Source organism: Haemaphysalis longicornis, unplaced genomic scaffold (genome assembly GCF_048455015.1).
Source record: "Haemaphysalis longicornis isolate Haplotype H1 unplaced genomic scaffold, Haemaphysalis longicornis Haplotype H1 scaffold_5, whole genome shotgun sequence".
Lineage (NCBI taxonomy): Eukaryota > Metazoa > Arthropoda > Arachnida > Ixodida > Ixodidae > Haemaphysalis > Haemaphysalis longicornis.
Genome location: NW_027526385.1, coordinates 38,913,760 through 38,924,213, shown reverse-complemented (window position 1 = coordinate 38,924,213; position 10,454 = coordinate 38,913,760). Strand labels below are relative to the sequence as shown.

Below are 10,454 nucleotides of genomic sequence, written 5' to 3'. Positions count from 1 at the left end.
GCCGCCCTCAGTTTTTTGTTACCCTGTAGCAGAAAACTGGAATAAAGTATGATTAATTGAAGCTTCCCTGCAGTGCACCAAGTTTTGTCTTACCCCCAGATAACGCTGTCCTCGGCTTATCGCATTAGCGTGTCCGGGAAAGCGAGTCGCTAGGGTGTAGGGGGGTCGTCCGGTCATGTCAAACACGGTAATGCTACCCCATCCCCTGTTCGCCAAGCGTGATATCCCCCTATGTCTGGTGCTTTCCCGCTCTCAGGAGTTCACCCGTTCTGACGACGTGACGGTGCTTCAGCGCTTGTGGTCAGCCCTCGTGTATAAGCTTGGTTCAGAGCGCTTGCCAAACTTACACACAGCCCTGCTTACCCTTTGCACAGCTTGTTCAATCGTGTTAAATGGGTATAGGAACTACGGTAAGTTCCTCAGCTGCCATATTATCACCGCATTAACCGGCGGAACAGTTCTCAATTTAAGCGCTTGTGCGAATGAGTTTCTATATGCTTGCCAACCTTTGAACAACTGCACCATAGATAAACCAAGAATAACCAAGAACTACCAAGGGGCAACACCCCGCTCTCAGGGCTATCTCGAATTCAACTCGTTGAACTACACCAGCGTTTTCGTATAAATTGACCGAAGTCAGTTCGTCATGCTGTATTTAGCAGGAGTGTTTCCCATAGCTAGTCTGCTATGTCCGTCGCAAAGAGCGATTCTCAGGCTAGTTTGTACCACCCGTTTGAAATGAATGCGTTTCATCACACTGCAGACAACGGCGGCAAGAGCGCTGAAGGACGCCCAGGCGGCCGGTGGGAATACCACGTGGTTGATCTCGGTGGGCATGAGGGGCCGCTGGTCGATTCCTCGGTATAACCAGCCACTGGGAATGCGGTCAAAGTGCAAGCGTGACCTTCTGGCTAAGTCCTTTGGGCCGTACACTGAGGTGAGAATAACGCCTATCAACTTCACTCAAGTAAGCTTTAAGGAACGTCCACAGCCTGTCGTAGCGGCAATGCAAAACAGGACACCTGTCGGCCGCAAAGTCCTTTCATGGAGTTCTCCCCGTTTGTGAGGGAGACAGGAGCCATTTTTTTGGAATAAAACTGTTAATTCAGATCTTTACTTACCCAGTTATTTGTTTATTTTTACATTTTCTTGCCTAGATTGTCCAGGAATTTAAAAGTGAATAAGTAGCGTCGTCTGCTTGCACACTGCTGCCTGTTGCGATCGTCAGAAAGATTTGTTGACCAGACGATCAGAGGCGTTCAAAGTACTACTTGCCCTTTGAAGATGCCTACAAATGTTTTTCCGGACGAGAGAAAGGACCAAAAACAGTTGATAAGGTACAAAAGTGTTGCAGCAACGATTAGGTCTCTGAAAAATGTCTCAATATCAAACATGGCTTGCAAATTAGCAAAATTAGAGTGTGCTCCAGTAGACCAGTGTGCTGCTTGAGTGATGGCTTGCAGTCCAAAAAGGAACTTGCAGGGGGACTCGAATAACAGAAGAGCCAAATTGCTGGGGACTGTAGTCATGTAGTTTCCCAGTGTCATGAATTACGGTGCTGACAATTATTAGCTTGTCAGTTATAACAATTAAACTGTTCGGAAGAGTAATTGATGTATGCGTAACTACCCCCTTTTAAAAGATAAAAGCATAATTCAAATTGGTTCGGAGCATTTATACTGCTACGTCTCGGTGCATTTATATGGAGGATAAGAGTGCACAAAAAAGTCACCATTCCTTCTTTAAGAAAACTGAAAGATACGGGAAAGATTTCTGGCATCAAAACTGCGTCAAAAACTTTACTGAAAATCCATCAAATTGATCGTCAAACGTTCAAAGACTCAAATAAAACGAAGGAACAACCCATGCGACAATTGTTCGCGCACAAACGCATCTACGAACGGTCGAAATGTATCCCGGTACGTGTTGTATGAGATAAAAGTAAGCCGTTGTACTTCTTCTTGATGATCGGTGCGTTTATTGTCTAATCGTGAAGCGTTCCTTTCTCGCGGCTTTCGAAAGCCCGGTTTCACACACGCGCCATGAGCGCAGTGATCTTGTCAGATGTTTTCGGCCGACCAACCGCTCAATGGGGAAATGCGCTAGGTTTTTGACAAGACTCCATCATTTCTATCAATAAAGCTTTCCCTTCAAAAGCCATCACTAATCTTTCAGGTATCAACACAAGGCCATAAAGTGCGGTGTCCTGTGTCTGGCAGCTTACTTATGCCGAGTTGAGGTTTGCTTTGTATATGTTTAGTAATGTGGCGCGGTACGTTTAAGGAAATGACCTTCCGGAGTCGGGCACCAAGCTAGGGTTGTAGACATCCCGGCCTAAATTAACAGAAAGATGTAGAGTCGTGCCGGTCTTGAGAAGCGGTGAAGTGGCTGCCTATGGTGCTATCAGGAGAAGACTGAGGTACAAGTGGGATCGAGGTATGGTGTCATATTTGGTGGGAAATAGTGCATTCAGACAGCCTAGTATAGGAGCAGTAGGAAGTTATTGGTTCAAATTCCGGGAATATAAACAGAACTGAGATAGCATTCACAAACTAGTCTTAATCGACCAGATTTAAGGGAAACCCCCAAGGTAGAGTAAGGTTCTGTGAAGGAAAATTTGACATCTGAGAAAGCTATGATAGCTTTCCTTTGTAGCCGTAGGGCTGCATTGAAATGGATGTCAAATTTTCCTTCACAAACTACTCTTGATTTAAATGAGAGCTTGCTCCCTCCGAACGCTGCCACACTCGGACTTTGCAAAAATCTGCAGAAAAACAGTGAATTGCCTAAGAGTGGTAGCATTCCGATGCCACTTGGCGAAAGTACCAATTCTTTACAGGTAAATATGGTGCAGTAGTGCAAGACATTATTTTATTCTTTTGAAGTTTGCTTTTGTTTCTTTTTGCCACTGATGTAAATTTATACCATTATAGCACATAAGTGATTTCACTTCGTAAATTAGATTCGTTATCCGAAGATGGAAGGCATACTCCTGAGTCGGTCCCTTTACGATATTTTCACTTGTATTTCCAACGTTGTGTTTCGGGCTTTTTCCGTTAAATCTTCAGTTTTTAGGGAGATCAGACCTTTCTGATTCCGAATGGTGCCACACTATGACATCTCAAAATTCCTCTCATTAAGATGCGGCTTGTGCACATAAAAGTGGTCAATGCCATTGTAGGACCTATGTTTTTTTAACCCTGGAGCAGGATTCACACGATAACCATTAAGATGATGAATACATAGAGAAAGAGTTCAGGGTCGCGTGTGATGAAATTAGTTCCGACAACGTTTGAGAGGAAGAATCATTATTTCTAGATGGATAATAATTGATTAAACTACCAGCAGAAATCTTCAACCGCATGAACTTGTACAAACTTTTGAGTGCTTACCAGTATTAGAACGCCTATCAAAAGAAAAAGAAACCTTCCTTTAGGGCTTATATATACCGTAGAGATAATTATTCAAATATTGAGTTGGAATGCCCACTCTTTGAATCAGTGCATAATAACTGACATAAACAATCTGTTGACTACATCTCTTGCTGGTGGAAACATTTGTGAATTATGACGGCGCTGCCTCAAGCACTGATTTGTTAACAAGATTGGCGCCTTCTTCCCTTGCTGAGGGTGGTTTACGTAGAGTGAACTCTAGTTTAGACCTAGGAGGGAAGTGAAGGTTGCTAGCACAGATTGCTTTTAAGTCAACGTCGGCTCACGTGAGACGTGTGTTGTCGGCCCATTGCGTCGCGAATGTTGCAGTCGATGTTGCTATTAGCGTCCGTCGAGACCAAAGCGATTCTCTGTAACGCAACTTCTGGTTCGCGCGTTTGGCACGCAGGTGTGCACGGACTCCGATTTCAGCTCTAAGCTTCAGTACGATGAGGTCAGCCGGGCTATGTATACGTACGAAGAATTGCGCAACCTCATGTTCGTCTACGACGACGAAAAAGCAATCTGCGAAAAGGTGCGCTTTCAGTAAACGTCAGATATAAGTGTGTTTAAGAGATTCCAAAGCGTTGCTCCACGGGGGAGGGGGGAGGCATTAAGAAATTTTTGAGATGATTCAAACAAAAAATTAAGTAAAATAAATGAGGCCGTTGCGACACTCGATTCTCTTCTTGGTGAGTTCCCTATGACGTCACGACATCGTGTTTGTGCCATTGGCGGCAACTCGACGTAGTCCACCGCCATGAAGTCTGACTGGACGATGGTAGTCGGACCTGTGGTTCCTTTTGTTCGTGTCACTTGAATGCTTACCTTCTGTCACTCCTACCGTATTATGTCACATGTAGTGGAAAATTGTAAAATTAGTCAATATTCCTTGCATTTTTGCTCTTGAAAGCGCATTTGGTGGCTGGAATGAAGCGGAGTGAGTTTCCAAAGTGTAGTTCTTTCAACTTCGAGAAAGTTGCATCCTGTTTTAATGTCCTCTTGACTGCACGCTGTGCAAGTTCGCTTGCGATTTTGTTTCCCTTTTGTCATGCCTTGCAAACATGTTTCGTGCTTCATACCCACAGCTCTGTGACATCAAGGATACGTACACGTTGCTCCGATTCGGCATCGCCGCATACGACCTCGAGTACGAAGATTACGAAAATAGCTGCTCGAGACTCAACAAGTTTGGAGCTTTCAGCCGGTTGAAGATGGTACGGAAGATAGTAGAGTACTTCAGGACTGTGACCAACGACGCCAGAGACTGTGTGGACTACGTGCCGTGCCCGTCATAACAGTAGATGTCTCGCAACGCTCCCCTTTACCGCGTAGGGCGGGCCAATTTTGATCAATGCCCTCAATAAATTCGTCTATACATGTCTTTAGCCTGCTCAGGAATTCGTTCATCAGACTTTTGTGCAGCATGCTGAAGTCATCATTTCGGAAGTTCTGTTTTGTGTGCCGAGAAGGAAGCCAAGGCGTGCACGGTCTGAACTTCAACAAGTGAAAATCCAATATTTATGACCGGCTTTCGTTACAAGAACTCAGTTTTAGTGGTCCCAAAAACTTGTTCGCTAGCTGTTGTTGTAGATGACACTGTTGTGGTGAGCGGCTGGGAGCAAATACTGGACGGCACTTGCGATATAATAAGTGGTGTCATTAATTATAGCATGTCCCGACCTTATGTGTAAATTCGAGTGCAGGAAATATACATGCCTAGTGGGTGCATGGGTTTGGCACCTCGCAAGCACAACAGGAAACCAGTTTCCGGTATCATGGAGTGTTAAACATGTGCAATGGTGTTCATCACGGTGTTAGCAAAGAGAGGCGAGGGACAGGGAGCACAAATAACAAGGCGAGTGGGGTGCTTAATGCGACATTAGATAAGTTATCTCCTTGTACCTTGAATTTTTACGGTTTTAGCTGCGGCAGTATGGATAGCTGTACCCTTCGTAGTGAAAACCTCGTATACTGGACTTTCATTGTGCGGTGCTAACCAAGTTGTGCTCCAGCCATCCGGATACTGTACAGTACGTGTATTGGTTGAGGGAATTCGGCACCACCTCCAGTGCGCGGTCTTGTCCAGTTACTCGCACGTACTCATTTTAGGGTGGCAAGCATCCAAGGCCATCTCCTGCCAGTACTCGGACATTGAGATCACCGCTACAGACCGTATGGGAACTTCGGATGTCCAGCAGCAGTGGTTGGTGGCTTGCGGATTACGTTCTGAATCCAGGATATGAAACGACAATTTTTGTTCGTGGTGAGAAGTGTCCGGATGGTGACGGCTCATCATGCCCCGCGCTCGGCTTCTCCCAAGAGGTATGGCAATGGACACCTGTCTTGTGCGCTTTCCGAAGAGTCTGCCGCGCTCGTTTTCATGAACACTAGCCCTGAGCCAATCCTCTTACGGTAAGGCAGAACTATCGCTGCCATTTCTCAATCTGAAGCTGTCTCTGATGTACCCCTCTTCTCTGTTCGGTAACTTTTGAATTCGCCCTCTGACGCTTCACAGCCTGCTTTTTCCGCCACTATCAGCTCCGACCTCTCCCCAGAACAATCCGAGTCTTTGCGGGACCTCCTACACAAGCACAAATCGCTGTTGATTCCCAGAGTACCACACTCTGCCAAACATCTGAAGCCCCTTCTCGCATTCAAACAGACGGTTCACAGATCATTCGCAGCAGGCCATACCGTGTCTCTTCTTCCTGGCGGGAAATCTGTAATGGAAACGTCGCTAACATGCTCCAGCGCAAAATCATTCGTCCTTCAAACAGTCCTTAGTCATCTCCTGTTTTCTTAGTGCAGAAAAAATGCAGATCCGTTCGATTTTGCACTGTAAACGCAAACTAGCCGGAAATGGAGTTTTAATCAAGTAATGTGCCCTGAAAAGTACCTATAGCAAAAAATGTACTCCCTAGGCATGATCTAAAGAAGTGGACGAACCTCCATGGTAGTACCTTTGCCCATCCGGGTAGCAAAAGGGAGGATTTAGAACTACTTAACACCATTTGTGAGATGGCGTTCCGTTCCTTGTATACTACCACGTCCACAATGAACGCCCTATCTGAGGTAATCATCTCAAGCGGGCGGTCGCCATGTTAGTCTTCTGTCGTCTCCGTGCACCAGCACTTCAACCGTGGCCTAATGCTAATTAGAACGAGTGAGCAGGACGCGACGGTTGCACGACGCTACAAAACCAATACCGTAAGTATACCCGTATAGATGCTTCAACCAGCGCGATCACAGGCAGAGAGTGCGGCCGTGTGGTCTCAATCTGTTTATTTTGGCGATAGGTGTTGTCAAACTCTGCTGCTAACGAAGAGGCAGTTCTCGCCGGTGCAAACAATTGCAATGTTCATCTGCTTCGCTTGCTTGCGCATACATAGACGATTTAAATTCTCGTGCCAGCGCGCCAACGCACCCGACTGCAGCGACTCAACTTGCCCTGGCGGCACGACTGGCTGCCCGGATGTAAACAACCTCTGTGCTTTCAACGCAGCGCGGCCGGTGACTCGGCGCGGCCGGAGCTTCAAGCCTCGCCTTGGGCCGTGGTTTTTTCGTATTTGTGAAGGACTAGTAGTGCCATTTGGTGGAAAGATTTTCATGTGCCCCTGTCACACGAGGAACGGCCGCAAACAGCATTTGGATACGGCGACAGGTGTGCACAGCTCGCTGGTAAGTGGTCTTTCATCAGTCGATGCGTTTGTCAAACGTTTGGATAGGGTTAACAGCGAAGTACCCGGGTACCCGTGCCGCTCACAGCTCGTACACGCACGGGCAAAGAAAAAAGCGCACACTCGTATTATTTTACTTGTTTGTGGATTTTGGGGTATGCGTTCGCATTCTTTTGTAGGCCGGTTTGTAACAGGGCATTCGAGATAAAATCGTTTGTCGCGCGCGGCGTCGTTTCAAAGCAACGTGACGGTTACTTCGTGGTGTCGAAAATCAGCGCAGTCAGACGAAAGCAGGAAGGAAGGTAGAGAGATCAGGAAAGAGGGCGCTAATATATAAAAGAAAGCGTAATGCAAGACGAGAAATATAACACAACCCGCCTGCATTTCTCCGAACTTCAGGACAGAGCCGCACACGGGTACGTTGTCACAAACTCGAGCGTACGACGTCTAAAAGTACCGTATATTTTTTTTTTCATTTTTCAACGTGACCTGAGCCACTTATCTTCTCATTACCGCGCATGCAGACCTGATTGTGTCCCTGTGTTTGAGCGCACAGCCATCCTTTTGCGACATAAGAACCAGCAAACGCGAGAAATTGTAGAAGCCAGCCACATCAGAAAAGCTGGTTCCGAACGTATCAGTCATCCCTCTATCGCCCTGCTTAATCGAGAAGTCGCATATTTAGACGCACATTGAGCACTATTTCGGTGCTTCTTCTGGGAATGCGTGTTGGGGGTGGGAGGGGAGTCTTAATCCATGTATGATGCGGTTATCTTTGCTGATTTTTCGCCTTTCGTGCGCCTCAAAGTTCGTTTTGTGGTTTTGTTGTTACGGTTTTTTAGTATTTTCGGCTGAGTGCGCCGAGAACTGTGACGCATTGGGGGCGCGGCAATTGGGCGCTTGGGCATATAAAGCTTTGAATTGTGCAATAATAAACTAGTTGCGAGTGTGCGCTTGTGCCGTCTTCATGTGTTCTTGTCCTCGTTAATTTGCGCGCAGTTTATTTTTCGCAATGCATAATTACCAACTCGCCCAACTCGCAACCCTTTTACAGATCCTATACTCCGTAAAAATGAGTTGCCTGTCCTTTTAGGTACGGCAAAGTCTCGCGCAGCGCATCATTCTGCCAGGGGGCCATATCCTAACGTCAATGCACACACTATGAAAGCAGCTTGCACTTAATGCGTCACATTGTCTGCTGATAAGCATTTTAGATTCGCCCCTCTCATCATCATTCACTTCGTGGAGATGGCGGGATTTTCTTTCATAGCTTGTTGTCACTGCAGTAATTAATAGCAGAATCAGTCCTACAAATCACAGAAACGGTTCGTTTCACGTTGAAAATAATCACAGTAACACACTTTGCACCACACGGAGGAACAATCGGTTGCAGTGATGAGGCATAAGGGTAACTTGTTGTTAAAGGGTCATTGAAGACAACCAGCAAGTTGATTTCAAATGGAAGTCGGACCTCCGCATAGCCATTTCAGCATTGATTTAGTGCCAAGATGCCTTAAGTGCTGAGAAATCGCTGTTCAACTGCTCATCAAACGTGACGCAAACACGACTGCAGTCGCTGTTTGCATCAGGATAAACCGGAAGCAAGTGAAGCAGCGGTGATTAATAGCAGTATACAAGCAACTGAATACAACATTACCACGTACCAAGCAGTTTGGTCAGTTCCGGTCAAATCGCTCATGCTTCCCCAAACTCCCCTGTCATTTGCCGTTCGAGACCACTAAGCAAAATGTTTCTCCATTGGACCTGTGATCAGTATTTACGCTTCACTGAAGAAAAACATTGGCCTTTTGAGGCCCCGCAAGTTTTGGCGTCGAACGATTTTCTCATACGTAGCTCGCATGCTCCCTTGGAAAGCGGTACTGCCACCCCAAGTATGGACGAGTAGCACCATCCAGCGGCAGCCAAGAAAGAAGTTGTGCGCGTCAGGCCACTTAAGCCCTTCCGGTGAAAACGTGTTTTTGCTAGTTTCAACCTTATTTTAAAAAAAATGCCAGGTGTAAGAGGGGTATAATAGTGTTCTCCGTGAGCTAATCTATCAACCTAGAGAGACTTGCATTTTAACTTCACTGTCATTTAAAGTTGTGCTCGAGTATATTGTGCGGAAGTAATATCTTTTTTATTGCTGCAAAAGCCACGATGGTTAATGTACTGGCACTTGGTTTTATGAAGCCTTTGCATTCCTAATTTAAGTACTGAATCTTCGCAGGGAATCTGGCATAACAATTTTATTACTGTACCGAATTATTAAGTTCATTTAACCATAGTGTCTGCTTTGAATTTTACATGTGGGGCATTTTTTTTTCTTTTTTGCTTTTTCAGGTAGATGTTCCTTTGACTCCCTGCCTGCATTCCGCGAACGGGGAAATTAGCCTCCGCATCGATGGCCAGAGTGTCTTGACTGCATCATCTTTACTGGGAGGACTGTGTAGTCTGTTTGCATCGTTCTGGGTTTTCAACATTCAATATCCCAAAAAGGCACACAGAGCTCTAACGTTTGTGGAACATGCCTTTTTGGACCTTGCCAGCACCAAACCACGTGTGAAGGATTTAGAACTAATTAACTTTTATCGCATCAATATCCCTCACCAATATTTTATTTGTTTTCAATCCTGTAATCATTGGATAGTAGTTTAAAGAATTTCGTATTATGTTTCTGACGTTTTCTTTTTGTTTACTGAACAGGGGATATTTGATGGGCCCTTCTGTATGCTGATAATACAGCTATCTTTTAGTGAAGCAATAATATTAACCAACTAATATAACTTGAAACAATTATCTAAATAATGTTGGGAACTGGTGCCAAATGAATCAACTCAAAATTATCGGAAAAGCACGAATTACATGGCTTTTTCTTCTCACTCTGAAGAAGCTGTCGCGATACCACCCATTCTGTTCTATATCCTTGCAATTAACCCCTCAGACTGGGTCACTTTTCTTGGCGCATTTGTGTCTTTATCAAAACGCACTGGTATTTTCCGCAGCATATTTCTCGTTCTTTATATTACTCATTTATCCATAGCCATCTCATTGCTGTCTGTCTCCTACATCATTTATCTCTTGTGCCTTTACCATCTACAAAATGCTCGTTACCTTTCAATATCAAATCGTTACACAGCTCTCGCTCATTTCACCACCAATTGAAAAAAAGTTTTGTTGTTTTAAACCACTGCAACCATTTTTTTCACTTTGTGTACTGAGTACTGATGCGTACTGATAAGTACTCACGCGTTCTCAATCTTCTAGTATTATATAATGATGTCACTTACCATGCCGTTGTGTTTGTGCCTATATGTTTTTCGCGTATTTCCAGTTCTTGTAGTAA

At 45.2% G+C, this 10,454-nt stretch overlaps 1 protein-coding gene across 5 annotated transcripts in view; it reads left to right on the top strand.

The window, feature by feature from the left end:
- Positions 1-614: 614 nt before the first annotated feature.
- LOC144139174 (uncharacterized) overlaps positions 615-10,454 on the top strand; it is a 29,854-nt gene continuing 20,014 nt past the window's right edge. For 3 of the 5 annotated variants that reach the window (XR_013316087.1, XR_013316088.1, XR_013316089.1), the window contains exons 1-4: positions 615-937; positions 3,841-3,966; positions 4,520-4,648; positions 5,544-5,756. Coding sequence is in view for 1 of the 5 variants with exons in the window: in XM_077671607.1 (XP_077527733.1) it covers positions 743-937; positions 3,841-3,966; positions 4,520-4,729 (531 nt within the window). In the remaining 4 variants the exon portion in view is untranslated. The other 2 variants (XR_013316090.1, XM_077671607.1) reach the window with 2 other exon arrangements.